The sequence below is a fragment of the Choloepus didactylus genome, chromosome 2 (assembly GCF_015220235.1).
Source record: "Choloepus didactylus isolate mChoDid1 chromosome 2, mChoDid1.pri, whole genome shotgun sequence".
NCBI classification, from domain to species: domain Eukaryota; kingdom Metazoa; phylum Chordata; class Mammalia; order Pilosa; family Megalonychidae; genus Choloepus; species Choloepus didactylus.
The window spans coordinates 130,941,680-130,968,259 of record NC_051308.1 but is presented as its reverse complement, the minus strand read 5'-3'; the positions used below and the strand labels follow the sequence as shown (position 1 = coordinate 130,968,259).

The 26,580-nt window shown below is 54.8% G+C and overlaps 1 protein-coding gene across 1 annotated transcript; it reads right to left on the bottom strand.

The window, feature by feature from the left end:
• Positions 1–2,715: 2,715 nt before the first annotated feature.
• ALX3 (ALX homeobox 3) lies at positions 2,716–13,099 on the bottom strand. Its single transcript, XM_037815348.1, has 4 exons — positions 12,829–13,099; positions 7,209–7,525; positions 4,192–4,320; positions 2,716–3,858 (listed from the first exon to the last, which is right to left on the bottom strand). Exons 1-4 carry the CDS (start codon positions 13,097–13,099, stop codon positions 3,550–3,552), a joined length of 1,026 nt encoding a protein of 341 aa, XP_037671276.1. The 3' UTR covers positions 2,716–3,549.
• Between the last annotated feature and the right edge of the window lie 13,481 nt (positions 13,100–26,580).

Below are 26,580 nucleotides of genomic sequence, written 5' to 3'. Positions count from 1 at the left end.
ACAGACCCCCCTCAAGGACCAGAACCATGTCTTAGGCCTCCTTATTTCTCCCATAACTAGCTTATTGCTCTGAATGTGGAGGCCTCAGAAAAGGCAGCCACTCACTCATCTGATAAGCCTGCCATCATCCCTTGAAGGCCTCCTTGGGGCCGGGCCTTTTGCTAGGTGCCATGGGTGTCCAGATGAATAGGACCTCATCCCTCTTTTCCCCCTACCGGCTGACAGTTGGATGGAGAGGTGGCCATGAAAGCAAGAAAGAGCAGTAATGTTGCAGATTCCAAAACTGACGGGTGCAGGGGCCCACACAGGTCACATTGGTCCCAAACCATGCCCTCCTCCCACAGGAGACTGAGCTGGGAGTGGACTCCAAGGGTGGACGCTTTGACTCATTGGCTCCAGGTGAAAACAACTAGGGTCTGTCTTGTGGAGGTTGGGGACAGTGGATAATGCATATACTCCCTCTGCTGCATAAAGAAAATGTTACTGCTTGCCCAGTTCCTCGTGATGCTGAGCTCTACTCCTGTCTGGGACTACAGAAGGACAGCACTTTCGGGCTATAACTCAGGTTAATGTGTAAATGGTTGGGGGAGGAAGATTGAATGCCTCTAATAAGCATTTCCCACTGCCAGACTGAGACAGGGAAGCCTGGACTGATGGGCCCCCTGACTAGGGCCCTCCAGTCCTAGCCTTCTGTCCATGTCCCTGCCAGCACCAAGATTTAGTGCTCTGGAATCAACTCTGGGTGGGCCTCACTAGGCAGAAGGTCCAAAACTTTGCTGATCACTCACTGGGTGATAAAATTTCCAGTGCGGTGAGAGCCTCCGCAAGGAGAGATAGAGCCTGGCGATTGAAAGTTGGGATTCCAGGTGGGGCTGCTTCCCCTTTGCCTTTCCTGGAAGGGTAAACAGAGCCCCAACTTTGCCTTGGGGAAACCATGGGGCCTAAGCTGAGGCCACCTCTGAAGGGAGGGGGAGGTGAGGGGCATCTGGAGACTGGGGCTGTCGGGTGAAACACCCCGAGTGGGGGAGGAGGGGAGCGTAGCTATTGGAAGTAGGTGGAATGGCTGGCTGTGCCTCAGCCAGGGGACAGGCAGACTGGGATGGCCCAGTTGGTGGGAGGACCCATCAGCTCACAGATAATCCCACAGAACAGGCTCCAGGATGCCCATTCATATTCATTATGTGTGAAGTGGGCGGTTGTAAAGTTAGCTGTCTCTTCATTTAGCTGTCACTGGCCAGAAAAATATGAGCTGTGGGCAGATGCCCCTGGATGGGAGCCAGTAGCCAGTCTCTGGCCTCCCTGTGCCCTCCCCTCCCCCCCTCACTCCCAGGGCCTCTCCCACGCAGGGCCCTCTCCTGTCCTTTGCCTGCCTCTCCTACTCTTGCTGCATTGACCTCCAGCTCGACTTAATTTTCTTCTCTTGTTCGTCTCTTCCCAACTTCTGCTTCCTTTGCTCGGGCTCTCGCAGATCCTTTCCATTTTTCCTGTGTCGTTATAAGTATGAAAGAGAGAACCATGTTTTCCTTTACCATTGCTCTGTCTCTGGCACCCAGCACAATGCCTGGCACAGAGTAGACAATAAATATTTCTAGAATGAACCAATCTCTCTTTGCATCTCTCTTAAAATTTGTGGGGCAGAAGGTCCTAAACTTTGCTGACTACTCATTGGGCAAAGAAACTTCTAGCACAGTAGTCTTAGCCCTGCAGTTAGAAACATGGGTTGGGGCCCCAGTTTCATCAATGACCAGCTGGGTAAGGGTGATTCTGTTCAGCAGAGGTAGCTGGAGATGCCTCTCCTAGTACCCTGATTCTCTCTCCACTTCCTGATGGGTCCCCTCCTGCCAGTGGACACAAGGCTCACACCTGAACTTCAGAGGCAGCATCAGTGCAGAGGAGAGAAACGTCTGGAAGCCAGGCCCTCAAACTGAGGGAGGGGTGGGGAATAAGCAAAGGTCCCAGAGGGAAGAAGCCAGGCCTGGTTGCTTGGGCGTCATCACAGTGACCCGTCTTGACTGGGAAACATGATCCAGTAGGGGGTTTGCTCCCTCCTTGGGAATAAGCACAGCACTGTGTCTTCGTGTGCTTGGGTTTTCTAGGCTGAAAGGTGAGGCGTGGGGTGGGGGCTGCTGGGCCACTAGCTGAGGCTGAACTCTTGTGAGTGATGTGGTTATGTTTACTGGGAGGGTGGGAGGGCTAGGACTGCTTTTTTCCTGCCTTCCAGGCTGGGGAGATAAGGCAGAAAGCAGGGATGAAGGATAGAATGGGTAATATTCTGAAACCACAAGAAAGAGTCCTGGCTTTCGTCTCTGCCCCACAGCTCAGACGTGCTCCTGGGGCTTCTGGGAGAAGGGAGTTGCCCCACCCCCACGGCTCTGGGGTCCCGGTCTACAGGGAACTCGGAACCCTCCATGGGAACCCCAGTCCGTTCCACCTCCCTTCTTTTGTCAGTTCAGCCACAAGCTTGTCTCAGCTTTCTCAGTCCTCCCTGCCTAGCGAGCACCACCTGAGAGCTGGCCTCTTCTCCCTCCGTCCTAGCACCAGCCAAAGCCACAGAGACCCTGGCAGATGGCAGCACCCAGCATGGCCTCTGCTGCAGACTCACCTTCCCCTAGCCTCCCAGATGCCTGCCAGCCTCCTGGGCACACACCAGCCCTAAAGCAATCCGGGCTGAGCCCTGGGGATACGCAATCACCTGGTATAAAAAATACTGCCACCTTTATTATTACGCTAAACACTGGTTTGTTTGTTTGTTTTTTTTAACAAAAGTATCTTCACAGAAGTGGGGATCAGGATCTCAGGGGCTCAGAATCTGTGGAAATCTGTTTTATTCTCACCAACACCCAAAAAGGAGACCATGGTTTCCATGGCATAGCTCTGGGACAGAATCCAAAATTGGGGTGATTTCTGGTGGAACTTCTGCCTCTTTGGAGGGGAAAAATGACTCCATAGTGTGTAGGGGGAGGAAGTAGGGGTCAGGAGTAAGGGATGACTGGAGCTGGGGGGAAAGAGCATCTTTCACTCTGGCACCCAGCTTCCAGGCCTTCTGGGCACCAGGACCTGGGTGCATACCTCCTGGTGGTGGGGAGGGAAAGGCAAGGCCTGCCCTGGGTGGTCAAATGAGACTCCTCTCTTCTGATTTGGGTTTGCCCTACTTCATAATAAGCTCCTCCCAGTTCAGTCCTCCTCCCGTTCTCCTGGGCTCCCTGAATGAGGAGCCAATCAAGCCTGTTTCAGCTGGAGGGGTGCCAGACGGCTAAATCTGGAGGAAGCAAGACAGGGTCTTCCTCCCTCTGGCCCAGAGTTTGGGCAAGGGGCCCCAGTTTGTAGCCTGGGCACCTGTTTGAAACCCCCTTTCTCCTGGGCGGCCCCACCTTATACTAAAAGAAATAACCCTGTAGCTTGTTCCCTACAAGGAGCTGAGAGTCCCAGCTGCTCTGCCCAGGCCTCCAGGAACCACCTGTCCTCTCTGGGGTCCAGGCAGGGGAGGAGTGAGAGCAGCTGGGAATGGAAAGAGGGGTGGGCAGCTCAGGCTGCGTGTCCGTGCAGCGATCACGTGGTCCAGTTCAGCAGGCTGGGCGGCTCCTTGGGCTTCACCCTGAGCGAGACAAGGCCTGGAGACTTGTAGTCGATGTCTGGAGAGGGCTCAAAGCTGTGGGCCCCCAGGGCAGGGGAGAAGCCGTGGATGGAGTAGATGCCAGGGTGGGCTCCAGGGGAGGCTGGCATGCCCATGAAGCCACCCACATTCCCGTGGGAGTGGGAGTATGGAGACATGCACGAGGAGGGGATACCCTCTGGAGACACGAGGCAGGGACCCGTGGGGCTCCCAGAGCCTGGGCTGGGCCACAGGGAGTTCTGCAGCTGGAAAGAGAGGTGTAAAGAAGGCCCATGAGCCAGTAGCCCTGGGGCTGCCTCCCTTACTAGGGACTTTCGCTAAGAAACCTGCACCTGGCCCAGGTCTCGAATCCATTCCCCCCCTAGCCCCACACTGGCAGTGGTATTTCACTGCTTCTCAAAGTGAGATTTCCCTCAGTGGCTCCTGTGCACCAGGCGCTGCACCAAGGGCTTCACATGCATCATTCACAAGGCAGGTAAAAGCCCTATTTTGCAGAGGAGAAAATAAGGTAAGAGCCTGAACACTGCTCCAGAGCTCATCCTCTTGCCGGCTACCCCTGCCTGGGGGCGGGGCCTCACCTGGGGGTGGCTGTCGGTGCGGGGCAGCACGGAGATGTCATAGGCAGTCGTGAAGGGGTTCCGCCCCTCCTGGATCTTTCCATAGCGCTCACGCTTCCGCCACTTGGCTCTCCGGTTCTGGAACCAGACCTGGGGGTAGGGATGGGAAGGGTGAACCCCATGCAGAGTGGGGAGCTGGCTCAGAGTCTTGAAATCCACACAGCATTGAGAGCCCAGGGCCTGAGATGGGGCCAGGGGAGACCCAAGCCCAGAGCGTGTTTATAGGCCCCATGGGCCCCCAGCTACCGCTCCCCAGGCTGAGTTGCTCTCTGTTTCTTCAGCCTGGCTTTGTCTGGGACGGCACCATCAGTTCCATGGCCACAGGTGCCCTGGGCACTTCTGAGTGAGCCAGTGCTTGTGGTTGGGCTGTCTAGTCCCCCTGCCTCGTCGCCTCCTTTTCCAATCCACCCACCTCACAGCATCAAGGAATCTTAAACAATTTCTGCTCAGGCCACAGTCCCACTTCAGCCCACAGCAGCCCCCTAGGGACCTTAGCCCAGAGCCCAGCTCCTTGAAAAGGCCCCTTGGGACTGGCCCCTGCCCCTCTCCATAGCCTCGTTCCCTGCCAGCCAACAACACTCAATTCTTTCGAGTTGCTTTCCAAGCCCTCACCCCCGCTTTCCTTGGAAACACTGCTCTCTTGCTCCTCCCTGCCTTCACTTAGGTTTTCCCTACCTGGCTGGGCTACCTGTCCCCACACAGGTACACCTGAGCTGGGCGCCCAACACTGGACTTCCAGAACACCCTGGGCGACTCTCGGCTAGACTACCATTGTCTGTCTGGTGATCTGTCTCCCCCATTCAGTCATTCATGAGCTCTTGAGACAGAAGTGACTATCTATGTATGTACGCATCTGTGTATGTATCTATGATGTATTTGTTGCTTTGTATATGCCTATGACTGGACTTTTACACATGTGCATTGGTGTATGTGTTTTGTATTTCTATCATTTAATAAACATTTATGTATCCAGCTCCGGGTTAGAGATTGGCAATAGCACACAACCAAAACAAATACCACCACCACCCCACCACCCCAAAAAACACCTTGTTTCCAGGGACTCTTGATCTAGCTGACAGTCACAACAGAAAACACTGTGTGCCCTGTGTGTGCCTGTGTGTGTAGCCCAACTATCCTGGCTGGGATAAGAGTTCCTCCTCCAACCCTCCCCATCTCCCCACCTCCCCACATTCATTTCTACTCAGATGCAGGCAGGTAAGTCCCTGCCCCTGGGTGAGAGAGCATTTGAGTAAAAAGCTAAGCACATCCCCTTGCCCCCTAGCTCCTCGGTTGCAGAGATTCCCAAAGCAGGCCTGGGGCAAGTTCAGAGAAAAGCCATCCCCACCTGCCCAGCTGCCTTTCTTCTGCAGGCACAGCAGGTAACTTTGCCGGGAACTGACTTCCCTGTCACCACCCATATTCCCCTAGAGTCCCCGCTGCAGACCCCTACCAGGGCTTTGGACCTGCCCTCTGCATTGTCCTGTGGGTGGTTTTATTTGGAAAAGGAATTTTTTTCTGTCAGAGAAAACATCCCTACTCTAGAGCCTCAATCATCTGGGAAGATTCTAGACAAGGTCTGGGGGCCTCATGGCTACCCCTCCCTCCTTCCAGGGCTGAAAAGGCGTAGGAGAGGAGTGGGGGGCATTCCAAAACAGTTCCAGAGGGGACAGCTGTTTAGGCTCCATGAGAGGCCAGTATTCTGGACTTCCAGGGCTCGTGTAATCTGGAGTTGTCTGAATTACTAGGCTTCTCATCCTCATGACTCCAGGCCCTGGGGAGGCCCGTTTTGGGTGCCACCTGAGGGGACCAGGTCAGCAGGAGGACCTGGCAGAGAAGGGGCAATAGCACAAGCCTCTCTGAATCTAGGTGGGTCCAGAGCTATAGGGTCCACCCTGCTAGAAGGCAGCTGGCTTCTTTATGGCCGGGACTGCCAGCCCCCCATTCTGCCAAAATTAGCCCCTGCCCCACAGCACCTTCCAAATGCTTCTCTGGAAGATCTCCATGCAGGATGTGGCAAGCATGAGCTCTGCCCTACTAAGTCGCCTCAGTGATGGACATGCAGCTGCTCCCCTGCATGAGAGGTCACCTCCACCTTTCCCTAGAAGCTCCAACTCAACCCCCCGACCAGCAGTCCCTGCTGCTTGGCATCAGGAGCCTGCTGGGTATCAAAGCAAGACATTTCAAAGCAAGACAACAGCCATCTTTCTTTTGGACCAGACTTATTCTGATGCCTCCTCTCCCATCCCCACCCCTCGCTGGCTCCTTCTCACTTCCAACATGCCTTGGATGTACACTTCCCTTCCCTCCTTCCCCTTCCCTCTTCCTCTGTTCCCAGCAACCCCCTTCTCCCTGCCCCCAAACATACAGATGGGGACTCCCCCCTATGTGAAGTTGGCCACAGCCCACCAGGAAGCCCTGGGGCCTGGTCTTTGGTGGGGAGGCGCTACAGGCCAGGGTCTCCCAGCCAAAGTTTGAGAGTTGGCAGAAGCTCAAGGTCACTGGCTCAGGATGACTTTGAGAGTCACTGACCCTGAGACCCTCCAGCAGGCTCTCCTTTGTCTGGGCAGCCACCGTGGGAGCAGCCCAGATAGATGTTCGGCACTTCACTGCTATCCATTCCACAATCCCTCAAGATACCCCCCCCCAGCCGGTAGGCAGTACTATCATTCCCTTTTCCTAGACTGGGAAGCCGGGCTGACGGATTCAATGACATGCCCAAAGTCACCTGGACAGCTAGTAAGTGGCAGAGCCATTACACCCCTGTCCCCATACAAACCTCAGCTTGGGCTGGAAGAGCCTGTGACTGCAGCAGAGTTGGGCATGGAGCAAAAGCCCAGATGGGACGGGCTGGGGGCAGGCACCTCGGAAAGGCAGCTCTGCGAGGCCCGAGCGCCCACCCCTCCCAGCCTTTCCGTGGTCTGGCCCGTTGTCTGGGTGGTAACGGCAGCAACAGAGCCCTGCACCCCCAGTTCCCTCACCTGTACCCGGGCTTCAGTCAGGTCTGTGCGCAGAGCCAGCTGCTCCCGAGCGTACACATCAGGGTAGTGGGTTTTCTGGAAGACTTTCTCCAGCTCCTCCAGCTGGAACGTGCTGAATGTCGTGCGGTTACGGCGCTTCTTGCTCTTGTTCTTGGCCAACTCCATGGAGTTGGGGAGTCCGGGGGACAGGGGGACACGCAGGCTGGCCAGGCAGGGACCCGGGGAGCCTCGCAAGTTAGAGGGTCTGTCCCTGGGGCCTCCTCGGCAGTCCAAGGGCAGCTGGGGGAAGCTGGCAGCTTTGGCGGCCTTCTCTTCAGCTGCAAAGGGACACACAGAAAGGAGGATGGAAAACGGACCAGGGGGTTTTGTGGGTGGGATGGAGGGAGGGGGGAGAAGGTTGAGGCCTCAGTCCACGCCTCCCCTGTCCTTTCCCTTCCTCCGGGCAGCCACCCTCCTTGGGAGCCTGGCATTCTGAGGCCTGCCTGCTGAGCCTCTGGCTGGGGAGGGGGCCCTGGGGAACCATGTGCTCTGTGGTCTGGGAGGATCTGCTGGGGCGGCAGCGGGGTTCATTTCGGGGAAGTGCTCTGTGGTGGTGTGTCCCACAGGGTGTGGAGGTGTCAGGACTGGCGCCACAGCAGGGACTGCCACCCTGGCAGGGCTAAGGGGTGGGGGCAGGGGGGCAAAGACAGGGTGACTGACATCTCCTGCCCCTGCCAGGAAGTACTTGCTTGTCCCTGACTCTTCAGGTCTTGGTTCCCAGGCCCCTGTGCCCATGCCCTGGCTCCCAAGGTCAGGGAGGGAGATGGACAGGAAGCGCAGACCACCTTGGCCTGGTCTGGCTGTGCCTCGTGCTCTGAACCCCACTTCTCAGGTCAATGTCAAGTCCCCCAGCCCTGTGGCATGAGGGGCAAGATGAGACAAAGAAGCTTCCAGAGAGACTGTCTTTCTCCATCGTTCCTAAAATCGTGATTTCTGGGCAGGGACTCAAGCTCCAGCACCACAGAGGCAGGAGGAGAATTGGGCAACCAGTGTTACAACAGAACACAGACCTATTCCCACCCCCACCCCCCACCCGCCTCTCCTCATCATTCTCATTGCCTGACCCCTCCCTCCTCAGGGGCCCTGGCTATTCCCCCAGTCAGGGGTGACCCAACTGCAGGCTGGAAACTATTCCCAGCAGCCCCACTCTGACGTGCTAACCCTCATTCCGGAAGCCTGGCAGAGACCCACCAAGACCAGGGCATGGTGAAAAATAGGTCACTGTGATCGCCCCCACCCTCTCCCTCTGGCAAGGACCCCCAGCGGCGTCCCCATGAAATCCCTCCTCAGTGGTCCACTAGGGGTCAGGAACCACGCCACAAAGGCGCCCCACTGGATTACACAGCCCCTCCCCTGGCCCCGGCCCATCCCCAGCAGCAGCCCAGCCCCCAGGAAGCCCAGCTAGCTGGCACAGAGAGGCGATTTCTTCCCCAGGACTTGGTGACAGGATCACAGCTATAGTCGGCAGGAGGATGGGACCAGAGAGATGGGCTTCTTGGGATCTTGGTCTGATGAGTCCCTCTCTGCACTGTGGAGGACAAGCTGGGCAAGGTCCCCCTGCACTGGAAGAGGCCTCCAGGAGCACCTGGCTATGAAATCAACTCCACATTGGGAGTCCTGGGGGCCTGGGAAAGTCAGGAAGGGCCTGGCCTCAGGGGCTGTGCCCAGACTGCACAGGCAGCCCCAGTGACAGCCCAGCCACCAGGTTTCCTTCACAGCTCAGCGGAGCAATGGGGAGGAAATGCTCCAAGCCCGGACTCCCATGCCTGGCACACACGTTTCGGTTCTAGGGATAGTTACATTTGGGAGGAGCTAAGGAACAGGGATTTAGGGAAGTTGAACCAAATAATTGAAAATGGTCAGGGAGTCCAGGACATCAGGCATGGGGCACTTCACAGGCCCCCAGAGTGTGTGACCCGAGAGGAAGGCTTCTTGGTGTCCCCAGCTCAACTTCAGGGAGAAAAGGGGTGAGAGTGGCTCAGGGATGGGGGTCAGAGTTGGGGTGAGAGGAACTCGGACATCACCACAGAGGGCTTGCATAGCCACCTCCTGGGTCCTCAGTGTCTGTCCCAGTAGGACCTGCCCAGGGGTTAGCAAGCAGACCTGGGGGCCCTGGGACTTGCCTGATCTTGGCACAGTTATCAGCGTCAAGAGACAAAAATGCAGCAGGACTTCTCAGAACAGCTACCCAAGGAAAGGGGCCAAGCCGGCTGCCCTCGGCTTGCCTCCAGGCCTGCCCAGTCTCCAGCCCCCATAAGGGACCAGAGAACTTCTCCTCTCCCCAAGGCCACTGCCCTGAAATCTCCTTGATCTGCCTGGAGGACTCCTGGGGGAGGGCAGCATGCCTCCCTCTTTGGAGAATCAGGTATACTCCCCAGAGAGCACCAAGCATCCTCCCGAGGAGCAAGGCACAGAAGAGAAAAGAGACAGAAGTTGACCATATGGAGGGCAGCAAACTAGGAAAGGCTGATCAGGAATTGAAGCCAACAGTTTTGAGTCCAAACGTATCAGGGGAAGGATGCTCTTTAAGGCCGGGTGTGCACATGCCGTAGGGATCAGTCACTTGTACCTGGTCCGTACAATGGGCCACGCTGGAGACTGGGAACCTGGGGCCCGGCACCGGATGTCCGGGCCTGTACAACAGCACCAGCGGAAAAGCAAGGAGCCAGAACAGCGACCTCTGATGTGGAGCCAGGACAGGGAGAGCAATAGAACTCTCCATCCCTGACCCGGCTCTGTCCATCCCCCACCCGCGGCTGCCAGAGTCCCGGGTAGCCTGGGAGTTCCACCCGTGGAGGAGTCCAGGGCGCACTGCTCAGGGCCGCCTGTCGAGCGCCCCAGTGTCCCCCCAGAAGTCGCCCACTGAGGCCGCTGGACCAACCACTGAACCCTCAGCTTTCCCTACAGCCTTGCATCGCGGCCGGGCTTGTTTACTCTCCTCACACGGGGTCTCCTTTCTGCCAGAGAGGCAGAAAGCTGGAGGCAGTAGTGGACATAAGCGCCGTGCTAGGTCATCAGCAGGGCCTTTGTGCTCTCCTTGGCGGTCTCCAGTTTCGGCCTAGAGGCCTCAGCTGGCCGTCAATGACTTGGGACTCGCCTCGGAGGGCCGCGGTCGGCTCGGTGATTTGGGCCGCTATGGCCATCGGGCTCACGGCCTCGGCGGCGGCGGGCAAAACTTAAGCGGGAGTCCCTTCCTGGACAGTGCGTCTGAGGCTGGGAAGCCAAGCTCGTGGGACGGGTTCTGAGCGGCCCCGGCGGGTTAGGAAGGGCCGGCCGAGCGCTCCTCCGGGCCTCCGAGCTGCCACGCACGGAGGGCGCGAGGGTATCTGGCACAGCGAGGACGCGGCCCGGCCCTAGAGCCGGACTGGGTGCTTTCGGCCAAGGGCCGGTCCGAGGCAGGGCGGACGGCGGGCAGGAAAGGAGTGCGGTGCGACAGGCTTTCGCACGCGCAACTGCCCGGCCTCTGCAAAAGATCGCGCCGCAGATGGGGCGCAGCTGCGCGCTCACTGGTCTGAACTGGAAATACTCCGACCCCGTTATTTAAAAAGCCCTCCAAGTGGACTGCGTGGCCCGGGCTCCCGGGGCCGCCTCTCCCCAGCAACCCGGCTCGGCCGCCCGCGCACCACGCCGAGGGCGGCTCCGCGGCAGGACCGCGGGTCGCCTGCCCGCCCGCCGAGCTCCGGCCAGGGCACCTGAGAGGTGGATGGCGGCCGGGATCTCTACCCCTGGCTCCGCTCGCACCCGCCGCGCCTCCTTTTCGTCTGGCCTGTCCTCCGGTCAACTTGAATCGTTATTTTTCTTCTCCCACGTGCTCTCATTTTGCTGTTTTTCTACTCTTTCAGGATATTCCTTTTTTCCTTTCGTTTTGTCTGCTCCCGCTCACTTTGACCCTTCTCTCCTCCATTTACCCGCTTCGTTCGATCTTCGTCTTTCTTGCTTTGTTTTTTCGTTTGTTCATTTATTGTTTTCCGTTCTGCCTACTTTGCCTGTTGCCATTTACCTCTTATTCTAGCCGTTCTCAAAATCTGCTTTTTGGTTGCATTTTGTTTTCCTTTTTTTCTGGTGGTTCACATTCTCCGGTTTTCTTTCCCGCACATCGTTGCCGACGACTCCCTCACGGTCGGCGCAGAGTTCGGACGGTTCTTCCCGGCCGCTGGTTCCGCTCCAGCGCTCTGCGCAGTTCGCCCCGCGCGAGTCCTGACGCCCCGGCTGTCCGTGCGGGATCCGGCACGACCAGCTGGGACGCGGGCCCCCGGCGTGGTCCTGCCCAACGCCGGGCGCTAAACCGGGCCGGGTACCTGTCCCTGGCGGTGTTCGCCGTCTGGCTGGGATCAGAGGAGCCAGACCAACTGCTTTTCATTAAGTCCAAACTGTGGTTTTTATCAGGCGAGCCTCTTTCAAAGGGCACAGACACGAAGCTCCTCGGACTCGTTCATTTCCTCCGCTGACCCCCCCACACCTCCCGGCCCTCCCCATACACATTCCGACCGCCCCGGCTGGGCAAAGGCCGGAGCTGCCCGAGCACTCCGTGGAGGCCGGGAGGCGCCAGCGTGGGGAAGGAGGGGTTGGGGCGATTCTTGGAGAATACAGCTGTGGGTTTAGGCTGCAGGATGTGGCATCGCAGATGGAGCGGACCACGAGAGCCAGGAGCTTCTACAGGCCAGCGGGTGCAATGGGCGGCGGCGGGGCTGCGGACCGGCCTGCCAGGCCCGGCGTTCAGGCGCGCTCTCGGGAGAAGGCGCGGCCCGACCGACCTCGGCGCACAGGAGCCTAGGCCCAGGAGCCGGAGGCGCCCATGGGGTTAGGCCCTCCCAGGGCTGCTCCCGACGGCCCAGCGGTGGCGATCCAATTTGGGGAAGTCAAGACTGCAGGAAGGGCGGCCACCACCGTGAATAACGACGGGAAGGCCAGGTTAGTCTGAGAAATAAGAACACAGTTATTTCGGGATGTAGATGGCCCCGACACTGCGGGACCAGCCGCGGCCACTCGCCAAGCGTCCTAACGCTCAGCCAGCGCCTTTCCCACGGAGGCTGGGACCTGGGGGGATACGCTGGCGGAAACCAAGGCCGCAGCCCTCTGCTGAGCCCGGCTGGTTGCTCTAGGTCGAGTGCCCGGCTTCAGGGCCCAGAACGGGCTCCACACACAAAAGCCGGGCTTCTCTCTCCGCGTCGCGGCCCAGCTCTGAGTGCGGCCCAGGGCCCCGGCGCCCGGGCCGCGCGGCTTCTGGTTCGGCGGCAGTTTCAGCCCAACTGCGGCCGGGCACGAGCTCTCCTTCCGGGCCCCGGCCGCCTTCGAGACCGACTGGGCCCCGGACCCTCGCTACTCCACCCTCCCTTGACCTCCCGCCTCCCATTACCGCCGCCGGGGGTAGGGGTGGCCCTGCCTCTGGCACCACGCTAGCCTGTGCCCAGCCTGGCCAGCGCCGGCCCGGGAAACCGATCCGGCTTCCTAGGGAGCCGGCGAGAGGGGCAAAAGTTGAGAAGTAGGCGAGCGGGGAAGCAAGAAGGCCCGGGCCGGCCCCAATCGAGAAGAACAGAGGGTCGAGGCTGCGCTACGACCCGCGTCCCGCGCCGCGCGTTACCTTCCGCGGGGCCATCGTAGAAGTGGCCGCCGTTGAGCGCCGGGCCGGGCCCGAGGTCCTGCAGGTACTTGGCGGGCGGCTTGGCCGGCTCTGGGAGGTAGGGCTCCAGGGGCCCGCAGGTCGGAAAGCGGGTCAGCCGCGGGCCGCGGGGCGGCGCGGGGTGCAGGTGAGGCGCGGCGGCGGGGGTCCCCTGGGAGCCTGGAGACTCGTCCCCCGCGGCCGCGTAGGGGCTGGGCCCCGCACCGAAAGGCGCGCAGCGCTCGGGGTCCATGCCGGCTCGGGGCGCACAGGCCGGCCGGGGCTCCCGGGCTCGGCTGCCCGCGCGGCCTGTGCGCGCCTGCCGAGGGGGAGGGACCTGGGCGAGGGGGCGCAGAGCCCCCGGGAGCGGCGCGCGTCGCGGGGGGCGGGGGGCAAGGGAGGGGGCGCGCCTCTGACTTAATTCTGGAACCATCCACGTCACGTACGGCCCCGCGCGTGTTAACCCCTGGGAGCCCGGGAGCCCCCTGATTCACCCCGAGTCCCGGATCCAGGCAGCCTGCGAGAGGGGAAGGAAGCCACCTCCTCTAGAGGGCCCTCAGGGAGGCGGGGGTCTCTTTTGTTCCGCAGTCCGGGTGAATCCCATGCTCACAGCTGGATCCTAGAGGCGCTTGTCCCTAGAGGGGTGAGGCGGGCTGGGGGACAGAAATACCCACCTCCAACTCTGAACAAACACTTTTAGGCCTGGTCTCCTGACATTAGCCTGGAATGAGTGTGAGGGGGGAAGGGGAGAGGCGGCTGAGCCCAGGCGCTGTGTGGCAGCAGGGGCAGGGCTGAGACTGACTTTACCGAAGTCTCTTTGCCGGCCTCAGGGGGAAGCTGGAGAAACGTTGCCCCCAGCAGAGATGCCCCACCTTAGTGATCTCCTGTTTCTCACAGGGAAAGGAGTCATTGGAGCAGTGTCCTGTTGTGTGAAAACAGCTCTGAGCTGGGAACGGGGGCCTTGAGTTCTTCCACTGGCTCCACCATTACTTAGCTGTGGGAGCTTGAATCAGCCCTTAGTGTTCTCTTAGGTGGATGGGGAAGTTGGCCCAGTCAACCCTAACAGTTTCTCTGTACTCCTGGTGGGTTTCAGAAGCAGAGGCAGGGCAGGAACAGAAAGGGAGACTGAGCGGGGGCAGCTCAGGCCTGAACAGGGCCCCAGTGGAGGAGCCTTTGGAGCAGGTCACAGAGTTGGCAGGGGGGTTACATTTCTGCTTGAGCAGCAGGCACGGAGAGAGTGACTTTCAGTGGGCAAATGATCTGGAAGTGCCTGGGATCCACTGGAAGGGAGGGGCTCTGCCGCCCCAGGAGGAGCGTCAGGGTAGGACTGCATCTCCTAAGAGCTGTCTCCTCAGCCAAAAAGACACATAGTAATCCTACGTGTCTTCAGAAAGCAGCTTAGGCTTTCCGAAAAGAGAAACAAACCCCACCCTATGTAAGATCTGGGAAGAAACATCGAGGCCCTAGGACTCTGCCCACTTCCTATGGGGGTGAGGAGCCCTGGGTCTGGGTTGACCCGTTTGATTTTCAAGGTTTCTAGAGACTACCAAAAGGGGTGGGGAGTCAAACATCATTTGTATTTCATTGGAATTCTCAGTTTTTAAAGGAATCCAAGAGGCCTGGTGTGAACACCTCCTTCTTCCGCTGGGGGCTTAGAAGAGGTTTCTTGGCTGTCCTCAGCCTGAGTTGGGCTGTAAATCAAGGCCAAACAGGAACCAGAAGCCTTGCATCTCAGGAGGAGTCATTAAGCCATTATTAAACATACCATAACTTCTCTGAAGCCTTATTGGTTTAAACACCACATTGGAGGCATTAGGGCCTTTGGGCCCCCAATAGCAGATTGCTGACTGGGCAGAGAGATGGGAGCACCTGGGGCTGGTATTTCCAGCCAAGAAGGAGGCTCAGCTTCGAATTAAGTCTCCCCTCTGTCCTCCCCAGGGGTATACATTCTCCCAGGATCCAGTGAATTCCAGCTCTGGGCAACAAAATTATGTTGCCACGTTTTCCCTGAATCAGGTTTCTCGATAGTTGTTGATTAGATATTGTTGACTTTTTAGGAGGATGTTAGTGTCAGTTCTATCCAACATAGTTATCAAGCAGCTTACTGTAGAGGATGCAAGTGTGACGCCAGAAAAATGTAACCGATAGTTAAAACCAGCAGCCTGGTTTAAATGCCAAGTCTCTTGCCTCAGGTGATAACCTTTCTGAGCCTCAGTTTCCTCATTATAAAAATGGGTGACATGCATGGCTGCGGGGTATTTCAGAAGCACTTGTGTTTGGATGGGTGTGATGCACTTTGTTAATTTAAGAGACTGTTACTATTACGATCTCCAGAAACGGAAGCTAGCAGCTCAGATTTCTGGGTTCCATCATTGATTTGGTGGAAACTTCCTCACCCCAGACTGAATGGGCCTGAGAGGCCAGGGCTCAGCAAAGAGGGACCAGCACCCCTTCCCCAGCCCAGGTGGCCCTCCTGACATTTTCTCACCACCACCCCCCCAACCCCCAATAAGATGGTGTTGCGAATAGAACTGGGGTGGCTGGAAGCCCCGGATTATATGCAAGTTGGCTGAGTAGATGGAGTTGCCCTTCCACGCAAGACAGGGAGGGCACTTAAAGGAGGCGTTCCTGCCCCACTTTTAAACCACTCGTGCAAATTCTTATCTTTATCTATATATGGTCTGGGAAGAGTTTGATGGGGCAGGCTCTTGTGACCTTCTGGGATGTAGGAAACACAGAAAGGGTAACCTCAGCGTTTCTAACTCTTCCTTCTAGGAGGGCTGGGAGATGACGGAGTACCACACAGACCCTTATTTTACAGACGAAAACAACGGCTCACACATGGTGCTTACCGGGGGTCAGGCATTATCTAATGCATTCTACCTACATTGATTTATTTACTCCTCACGACAACCCCGTGGAGTAGGCACAGTTATTATCCCCACTGGGTAGAGAGAGAGACTGAGGACAGATTAGGGAGACGTCTGTCCAGATGGCACAGCCAGTTAGTGACAAAACTGGAATTTATGCTCAGATCCATGGTCACACCGCCCACACTGACCACCTCCCAGTCCCTCCCCAGCTAACACAGCAGAGCTGAAGTTGTTCAACACGCACCATCATTTTCCAGCGGGAAGGATGGAACTTCTCACTGAGAGGGAAGTTGAGGCCAGAACGGTGCAGGGACAGAGTTGGTCAGAAGCTGGGCAATCCCGCTGCCTTCGTGATTACGATGGCAGGTTGTTGAGGCTCGCTGCGCCCAGCTGTAGCGGCCAGCACGGTAGGTGGGGAGGGTGGTTTCGGCCAAATGAACCAGAGTATGTAACACCTGAGAGGTTTTACTACTGCTGCAGCCAGATGCAGGCACAGTTATAAGAGAATGTGGTAGTTCACCATCTGTGCTGTTTAATAACTGGTTGAATTAAAATAGCATTTGTCACTGATGCATTGTCCACAGGAGAGATGAGCTGACAGCATGATCTGGATAATTCTAGCTAAGTTCTATAGTGAAAGAACTTTACTAATTGCTTTCTACCTGCTCAGAAAAAGCTACTTTTTAGATGGAAATGATACAGTTTTATACACTGGCTAATTGTTCAATTCATTCATTTAATAGGAGAGTCTACTGTGTGCAGGCATTTGCTGGCAACACGATAGAGCAGAGTGCAAGCCTGACCCCTGCCTTCATGGAGCTTACACTTTGCTGGAATGGAAATGCCTCAACCACAATGAAAAAACTGTTGTTTGGATGTGAGTTAGAACGGAACCTGGTCTTGAGAGCAGAGTTCTTGGCTCCTGGCCCCCACTGTAAGGTTAGCTCTTTAATTAGAGAAGCATCAGTCCCAACTATAGCTGTCCCTTCTATTTTCCATTGCCCTCAGCCTACATCACATGAAGATGAGTGCTCTCCTTTTGCTCCCAGTGTATATCCAATAGCGGGGGGGTGGGGGACAACAGGAAAAGATGTAATCTCAGATCTGAGATTTGCTTGATATATACAAAGCTTCCTTCCAGACAGGAAAAATTCAGTTGCTTTTTTTCTTCTTCTTCTTGTCCTTTTTCTGAAATTCCTAATTGATCTCTATGAAAATTCTGGGTTTGGGAGCCCAACTAGATTGTTTCTCATTAGTGACATTCTTCCTGGAAGGTCAGGCTAAGGAATGGTAAATAAACCTTCAAGATCCGGTGCACCTCCTCACCCACGATATTCAAAAGAAAGAAAGAAAGAAAAAAGCTTTGTACTGTGTATACCCGGAATCCTTGGCTGTGATTCTAACAACCCAGGCTGCAGTCTGTGTTTGAGCTGAAATTTCTGGGAGGTGAGGGAGCTATGTTTTTTCTTCCATTGATTTGATCTGTTTCATTGGGAAACTACTTAACCTCTCTGTGCCTCAGTTTCTCCACTGGAAAATTGGAAGGAATGATCCAGTAGTCTGGTTTTACTGGAATTGAATGAGATAGTGTTTATACAGATGTTTCTTGCACTTGACTTCCCCCTGAACCTGTATTTTTCTGTTCCTTCTCTCTGCTCACCTCCCTGGGGTAGGGTTAGGAGGGGGGTAGGGGACAAGAAAAAGGTGGGGCTGTGCCTAAGATGTGGCACTGTCCTGAGAGCCTGAGGCTGCCCTGAGGTCTGACTGGGCTTCAGGTCTGCCTTTGGTGGAGATAAATAGATTCTGGGGCAAGTGCAGTCATGGATCGTGTCATTTTGTGAAGGAGTTTTTGACTAAGCCTGCTAGTGTCTTTGGTATAAATCAGAAGAGGGCAAGTTTAGACTTCTTGGCAATTTTAACACTTTGATTAATTTTTATGCCTTCATTTATTCACATAGCATTTGTTGAATGCCTGCCATGGATCCAGCCACAGTGGGGCTGGACAGGGAGAATAGAGCCAGAGACGGGGACTGCCTACCCTCGGGACTTTCCAGAGGAGCAGGAGGGATATAAACCTGCAGGTATTTGCACCCTAGGGTGAAGCTGCAGGCGAGAGAGCCCAGGGCGCCTGGGGTCTGTGAGAAGGGAGGCTGTCCCAGTCTTGGGCTGGGGCGCAGCTCATCATGAGGTGCTTCCAGGCTGAATACCGAAAGCTGAGAAGGAGTCAGCCAGGTGATGGTCTATGGCAGGGCAGGGGAGAGGGCATTCCAGAGAGAAAAGCCCTACAAAAGCCCAGAGGTGAGAGAGGAAGCCATTGGGATCCCCAGGGTGCTGGAGCCTGGGGCAGGGAGGTGAGTTTGGTTGGGGGTGGGAAGAAAAGAGATGAAGGTGGAAATGTCCACGAGAAGGATGCGAGGGGCAGCCCCACAGGCATGATCCATAGTTTGCCAAGCACTGCCTGGAGCACTGGATTCACTAGAGGGAGATACGAAGGAGGAAGCTCCAGCCCTAGGTAGTCTCCCTCCTCTGAGGGGGAGACCCAGGACCCATACTCAGCAAACAGACATTAAGAAAACATGAAAAATAAAACAACAGCAACCACAACAAGAAAGCACATTCGTCAGCTGGGAGCTATGCAGTGGGGAGTTGAATGGACTGGTTGGAGGAGACGCATGAGCTGGGCTGGGTAGGGTCAATTGCAAGGGCTTTTGCAGCAGTGCTTTGGCTCTTACGGGGAAAGCTGGCCAGGGCAACCCTTGAACTCATTTCAGCAGTTAATCCATTTGTTCCAGAATGTAGATTCCAGATTTGTTATTTTACAGGGCTAATAAGTATGTAATTATCACATTTGGAGCCCTTTAAAGGAAATGAAAACACACACCATTGAGCACCCTTGGAAATGTGAGTGGGACCCATCCCAGAGTTCTGGAAAGACCCACAATGCTTCAGATGCATCTGCTCCAGCCCAGTGTCCTGTCCACGCATTGGAAGAGGAGAGCAAGTGAAGATCTGAGAGGTTGGAAGGGCCTCTCCCCAGCTTCCTCTGGGTCTCCAGAGAAGGAGGGGTAGTGGGATGGGTAATAAGAGTATGTCCACCATTTACAGAGCACCTACAATGCACCAAACCAACACCATCTCATTTAATCTTCACAATGTTATAAAGTTGATATTAATATTCCTATTTGTGCTGGTTTAAATCTATTATGTGCCTCATAAAAAACTAGGTTTTTCTAATCCACTCTTGTAGGGGCAAACCCATTGTGGGTGGGACCTTTTTATTAGATTATTTCCATGGAGATGTGACCCTGCCCATTCAAGATGGGTTTTAATTCGTTTACTGGAGTCCGTAAGAGAGCTCAGGGAGAGAGAGAGAAGTCAGAACCAACACAGAGCCATACACTTGGAGTTGCGGACAGAAAGACGGTGGAGATGCTGTGCTAAGAGATGAAGCCCAGAGTTTGCCTGAAACTAAGAGAGGACCCCAGAAGCTTAGCAAGAAACACCCTGGAAAAAACAAACAAACAAAGGCACCCAGAGTTCTTTTTACTTTAATTGCCCTTTTTCACTTTAATTATTATTCTTGTTATTTTTTTGTGTGTGGTAATGAAAGTGTCAGGAATTGATTTTGGTGATGAATGCACAACTGTGTAATAGTACTGTGAACAATCGAATGTATGATTTGTTTTGTATGACTGCATGGTATGTGAATATATCTCAATAAAATGAATTTAAAAAAATAGGCAGGGGGGGAAGCGACATGAAACAAAATCAAGTTTCAGTGGCTGAGAGATTTCAAAAAAAAGAAAAGAAAAGAAATACCCTGAGAGAAACAAGCAAGGATGCACAGGAGCTGAGAGAGAGAAGCTAAGACAGAAACCTAGAGACATTTTGGGAAAGCAACAGAAATGAGAAGCTAACCCCGGGAGAGGCCCAGCAGACTCTGGTCATGTGCCTCCCCATGTGACAGAGGAACCCCATATGCCATTGGCCTTTCTTCAGAGAAGGTATCATCCTATTGATGCCTTAACTGGGACGTTTTCATGGCCTTAGAACTGTAAATCTGTGAACTAACAAACCCCTATTGCAAAATCCAATCCATTTCTGGTACTTTGCATTCTGGCCGCTTTAGCAAACTGGAACCACTTTACAAAAGAAGAAACTGAGATTGGATGGTGTATTAGTTATCTAATGCCATGTAACAAATCATCCCAAAATTTAGCAGCTTAAAACAATAGTAGTCAATTCCTTTGTTGGTCAGGGATTCAGGAGCAGCCTGGCTAGGCATTTCTGGCATGAGGTCTCTCACAACCCCAAGTTAGATACCAGCCAAGGTTATGGAATCCTGAAGGTCTGGCTTGGGCAGGAGGATTCATTTCCAAGGGGGCTCACTCACACGGCTGGCAGCTTGGCGTTGGTTGTTGATGGGAGGCTTAGTTACTCTCTGTGCAGGCTGCTTAAGTGTCCTTACAGCCTGGCATTCGGCTTCCCCCAGAGCAAATGGTCCAAGGCACCACGGTGGAAGCCGCAAGTCTGTTTATGACCTCAGAACTCACACTCCATTACTTCTTCCATATTCTACACAAGGTGAGGCTCCTTGGGGGCCATTTTGGAAGCTGGCAACCATAGGCTGGTTCAGAAAATTTCCCATACTCCCCCACTTCTAAGTGCTGCTGGGATTCCAACCCAAATTGCCTGGCTCGAAATCTAATGTTCTAACACTGAATGTGGGGTCAGAAGGAGGGGCTGTACTGATAGTTAAGAAGAGGACCCAAAAGGGCATGACAGGGTACCTGGCAGGCAGGTGGCGAGCCCACAGGGCAGTGAGACGTTCCTGTAACCACACACAGCCTGCCCTGAGGATGATGGGGAGACTCTGGAAAGAGACAAGGTGTGACCTGGTCTTCTCTGTACCCTGGGTGTTTGGCTGTCATAGCAGGCAAACTCCTGAGGGACACCCTCAGTACAGAGAACCTGAAATGCAGCACTGCAGAAGAAATGGAGGGGGATGGTTAGAGGAAAGAGGTATTTAGTGGAAAGAAATGACCGGACTTATGGCCAGATATGGACAATAGCCGTCTCAGAGTAAGGGGGTCACAGTGACATCACGTTTGGCAGCTATAGGAGGGAGAGGAAACAGGGCACAGGGATGTGCCTTCCAGGGGCATCTTGGACCTTTGACCTAGATTTCCATCCAGATCGGGGTCCTTCACCCCAGGACACATTGTAAACTACAAACCAGGGCATCTGCAAAGCCCTAGGCTCCTTCCTGGACTTTGGGGACTTCCTGAAGAGGGAAAAGGGAGGAGGGCTCCGAGTAGACTTTTGGGGCTCAGGAATCCTCATGATTGGGGCCTCCCAGTGAGGTCACTGGGCATCTAGGTGCTGTGTGGCGGTGCGCCCTGCTGAGTGGGGACGAGCCCTGGCTGAGGCCTCAGGTAGGGGCTGGAGGTGGAGAACCCAGGCCGTGGGGTTGCTGTGATTCCCGGGAAGCTGGATGCCTGGGGAGGAGGATGGGAAGGAAGACCAGGCCTCTGGCTGTTTCAAGTCTCTCTGTGGAGGTTATGAAACACTTGGTCCCTTTAAAGGGGTGGGGAGCGCCTGAGGCCCTCCGCTGCAGGGGAGGTGGCTCTCTCCATAAAGGCTGCAAGCTTTGAGACTGAGATAACAGCCATGGTTTTAGAAGCAGCCCCTGCCTTTGGGGTGGGAGCGCTGCCTGGCCTGGGGATTGGAGTGGGTGTGTAGAGGGAGGCTGGTCTGCTGTGGGAGTCTGAGGCTCCTTTGGTGGGGCGTGAACACAGCACGTGCATATGTAGAGTATGTGTGCGTGAGTCTGTATTTGGGAAACACCTTGAAGCCCTGCATCTGTTTTGGGGTTCCCTTGCAGTGAGAAGTAGGCAAGCCCTGGATTTTGCAGGGTCCTCACAGGGGAAGGTTCCTATAACCACACACAGACCGGAGGATGCCTGGGGAAAAGCAGTTCTGTAGGCACATTCACACCGGATCCATAAGACAAAAGAGACTGGATATTTTGCCATTTGATAAACTTCATAAAACAGAGGAGCTGAGTGATTTTGCTGCTGCCTGAATGGAATTCTTCTAAGAATCCATGCCAAGAAGATAAATAAGGCCGTGACTCCAGAAGAGCTGAAACAATGTGCAGCGAGAGGTACATCAAAGCAAAACTAGTCCTCCTGACAACCAGGGGCTCTGCGTGTGGTGAAGTGTGTGCACGCGCACGTGTGTGCATGTGTTTGAGTATGTGTGTGCACCCGCATGTGTGTACACGTGCACTGGGGAGAGTGTTCTGCAGATACCAGGCCACATCGTGAGGCCCAGATACATAGCCTGGGCTGCTGCCAACCCTCTTTGAAGGCAGTCCTCTCCACGCAGGCCTGCCTGGGAATTAGTTAGGATTAGGCCCAGCCCTGCCTGGCACAAAGGAAAACCAACGGTAGCCACAGTTGGAGGATTCAGGCCCCCCAGTCAGCCAGTGCGGGACATAATTTAAACTAGAATATGTGCCCTCCCTGCACAGAGAGGTCAGGAGTCCCTTGGTGGGCAGGGTGACCAGCCCCTGTTGGCCAGCTGAAAGATTTATTCTGCATTGATGACTGCAGGGGACAAGCTTGGGTGTCCAAAATCAGCTGTCTCTAGGCACTCCAGAGGGTACCAGGGAAATACAGGGACATGGAGACAGAACAGAATGTTAGACATCATCTAGGCCCCAAATTCTCAAATTGGGAGCCTCAGGCCAGCAGCAGCATCACCTGGGAACCTGTTATAAATGAAAATTATCAGGCCCCACCTCAGTCTACTGAGTCAGAACCCCTAGGGGTGGGGCCCAACAATCTTCATTTTAACACATTTTCCAGGTGTTTTTGATGCTCTCTGAAGTTTGAGAACCACTGATCTAGCTCCCCACCCCCACCCCAGTCTTCATTTAGAAATGGGGAAACAGAGGCCTAGGGAGGGAACTTTTGCCAAGAGCACACATCTAATTAGGACACAGACACCTTCCCCCTGATCCATATGGTCCCAGCTATTTATTTAGCAAATAACACAGGGTGGTGGGGATTTTAATAAATTTTTTTCTTGGAGGCAACTGTTACGTGTTTATATATTTTCCATTTGTTAATAAGCTATTTGACTGGCAGTCTTGCTGCCAAACCGGGCAATTATTTGCTATAAAGTTCAGGCTCTCGGAAGTGGACTTGGGGGTTCCTTTCCAGCTTGGCCTCAAGCCCAGCTAGCCAGGTCACCCCCCCCCCCCGCCCCAAGTTATAGTCACCATCTTCCCCTGTCTGTCCCCAGATGCTCTCTCTGTAACTGTATTAACCAGCTCACCAGTCCCAGAGTCTCGCTTTGTTTAGATGCTTTGGTCAATAATCCCTCCTTCCATTTGCCAGGCCAAGTGAGGGTGGATGTGGCAGGATTAGTTTCGCCCACTGGCCTTCGCTGCCTGCCTGAGAAGACCTGCCTCTCCTTCCTGCCTCTCCTTCCGGCTCTCACAGCAGGCCCAGCATGTTTCCAATATTGCATCAATGTTTTTCCCGACAGAGTAACGCTTTAATGGGGCAGATTTGTTCTCTGTACGGGAAACATGTGGGCCCTTGTCAGATGCCTTGAGAGCAAGTTTTCCTACACCACGGAGATCTGGTCACTCCTGGGGGCTCCCTCGCAGAGCTCAGGAGAGGGGCAATTTCGTAGAGCTCCTTCGTAGAGGAGTGAAGGGCCTTCTGAGACTTTCGGGTGAGTAATTCTTGCAGAAAAGCAAAACCACTATGGATAACCCAAATTTCTGGGAAATTCAGACAGACTTCTGTTGTGGCCTGAATTTCCTAGTAAACAGGGAAGGAACCAGTTTGCTTTGTCTTGTGTAAACTGAACCTTACTGATGGATTTTAAATGGGTGTGGGTTGGGGTAGGAAGGGAGAAACCCACTCCCTTCCTCCTCCAAAGGCACGGATGGAGGCGGCTGGCAGAAGGGGAGTAGGGGAGGAAGGGAGGAGGGGAGCAAGCCCAGGGCAACACTCAATCCCTGGCCCCAAACCTTACAAACTAAGCCACTGACCTCCAGGGAACTTGATTTTTCTTTTTGGAACCCCGGTTTCTTTTCCTGAAAATTTCAAAGCTGGCATTCTTCAATTTGGGGGGGACTGTGACACCCGGGGATGGTTTGTTTGATTCACTAACAGCCTGCTCTGCTTCCCTCCCCAGTCTGGGGTCCATAACCTACAGTTAAATAATTAGAGTTAATTAAAGTTAATTTCATTTTGAGCATTTCACAAAGCCCTAGAGATAATTGGAGTCTCCCTGGAGTGTTGCAAAACAAGGTTTGGGAATCTCAGATCAAGAGGATGATGGGCAATGAATGATGGAAAAAAAGAATGGAGAGGAGAGAACGAGGTGGGGGGAGGAGGAGGAGAAAGACAGGGCTTTCTGTTCTCTCTGGGTCTCCAGATTGGGCTCGAGGACATCAATAAAAGATGGTTCAATTCAAAGATGGTTGATTCGGTTTTGATGTACCAAGAAGAGAGATGGAAAGGGTCAAAGACAAAGACAGAAAGGGACAAAGAGAAAGTCTCTCCGGTTCTCCCCACCCAAGGAATGGCAGTATCACTAGGAAAAGAGGACTCGGTTCCCGAACTTCCTTCTCCCAGCTCAAACACACACACACACACAAACTGTACGGTGCTTTAGGCAAGCCCCTCTGTATGAACGCGAAATCTGCCGTTTTGATATTGGACCCTGAAAACTTTACTCCGTATATTTTTAGTTTATTAAGTAGTCCACACCTGAAAGTAATTGAATCTCTCAGCCGTGGGTTCTGGGGCTGCCAAGGGAGAGACCAGGCACCGTGAGGAAACGGCGGCTCATAGCTCCTATCGGGCTCAGCACAGCGCGCCTCTGCGCGCCTCTCCCCTCCGCCGCGCCGCAACCTTGCACCGGCCTCCCTCGCTGGCTTTGCGGAGAGGGCGGCCCGCGACGCCGGTAGCGGGAGTGGGGAGTATGCGGGACCAGCGGGAGTTGAGTGTGGATGTAGCGAGGGAGCTGCACCCAGCGTCGCTGCCGTCCTTCCTCGTGCGGCCCTGCTGGCGGCTGCCCGGTGCCCAGTGCCCGCCTGCGCGCCCTTGCTTGCCCGCAGGGATTGTTCGCGGCGCTGGCTATAGGAAACCCCTCCTAAAATAGAAACTAGAGAGAGATTGAAATTGATAAAAGCACTCAAAGTTTAATGCCAACATCAAATCTCTATAAAATCAGATCAAAGGGAACCGACGTTTAGTTTCTTCCCGATGGCCACGCGCCTCGCGGTTTGGGGAGCCCTTGGGAAGCGAGGCCGGGGCCGGCGGGCGCGCTCTTCTCTCCAGCCGGGGCCGAAGGCTCACGTCGCAGCCCGAGTCCTGAGATTAGGCCCCGGCGCACGCGAGTGGAACGGACGCTGCGCCGTGAACTTGGGGCCTGGTAAACTGACAGCTACCCGCAGGTTGCCAGCGCGGGGCCTGGCCTGAGCGGAGCCGAGCAGGCGGCGCCGGGCGGAGGAAACGCGCGAGCCGGGAGCGCGATGCACGGGGCCCGCGACGGCCCAACTGCCCGACGGACTCCGGGCGGGAGGACCAGGGGGACGGTGTCGGCTGCTCCGAACCCGCCGCGACAACTTGCGGCCGAGACACATCGGGGCCACAGGCCATGGGGAGCCGCTCAGCGCTGATTTTTCTAATTCCGTAGGTTGCCTTTTCGTGGCTGTTCGTCGGCCCTGGTGCCTTTTCGTGGCTCCCGCCGCAAGGGTCGTGCGTCTGCTTTCGCCTTCTCCTGCCCTTCCTGAATTCCACTCTTGGATGGAACATTCCTGCGCGTTTTCCATTCTCTTCCAGAAACGATTCTTCTAAGGTGAATTACTCAAAATGAAGATTTCCTCCAACCCCTCCTGGTCACTGACGAGTTTTGCAGGACAGAGTGAAACTTCCTGAGTCCCTGTTTCCAATGAGACGTGCGACCGGCTCTTTTCTACTTACGAACCTACCATGTAACAGAATCTTCGAAGTTACGGCCACGAGAAATGTGAATGGACATAAACCTGCACATTTTGAGAATAAATACAGAGATCTTTATTAGTAGCAAAATTATCGTCTCCTCTCACTCCACATAAAAAAGAATTGTAAATAACGGACATTTTCTGTGTATGTCCGTTTTATGTGCCCTAGCATTCCACCGGTTGGACATAAATTTCCATGTCTGCAGAGCCTCATAGGTGAAACCACATGTCTACTTTGTGTGCCTATCTGTGCTGGCACAATTATATTGCACAATGGCGAGCCTGGCAGGACAGTTTGTGGTGAGGGGCGTTAGCACTATTCCTAGATAAGCGTGTGTGTTTGGATACCCAGAACTCACTGGTAAGTAAACCAGCCAAAGAGGATGTTCACCTTATAGTATGAAATTACAGGAAATTCAGGAGCAGAAAAAGGGCAGGAAAATTAGAACACAAAATGTAAAGAGATGACAGTGCTGAAAGACCCAAAAAGAGGTGGAAATTCACAAAAGACAGCTTAGGAAAGGGAAATGAGAGAGAAAAAGAAAAGTGAGTGATCGAGAGAGAGAGAGAGAGAGAGAGAGAGAGAGAGAGAGAGAGAGAGAGAGAGAGAGGGAGAGAGAGAGATGGGGATACCATTAGAAAAAGAAACATGTAAAGAGAGATGGAAGGGCAAGAGGAGACACAGATGGAAGGAGAAAGGGTTAACACAAAAAGATGTGGAAGAAGAAAGCATCAAGAGGCTTGGAGAGACAAAGAGCCTGAGCCCAGACTGAGGGGTGGGGGTGGGGTGGGGGGCTAGAAGCCCTGGAAGCTGGGAGCCTCCCCAGG

Coding starts and splice junctions, on each gene's coding strand:
- ALX3 (XM_037815348.1), bottom strand. CDS start 13,099: ATGGACCCCGAGCGCTGCGCGCCTTTCGGTGCGGGGCCCAGCCCCTAC. Junction 7,526..12,828: donor CTACGATGGCCCCGCGGAAG/GTAACGCGCGGC, acceptor GTCCCTTTGCAG/CTGAAGAGAAGGCCGCCAAA. Junction 3,859..4,191: donor GCACCGACAGCCACCCCCAG/GTGAGGCCCCGC, acceptor CTCTCTTTCCAG/CTGCAGAACTCCCTGTGGCC.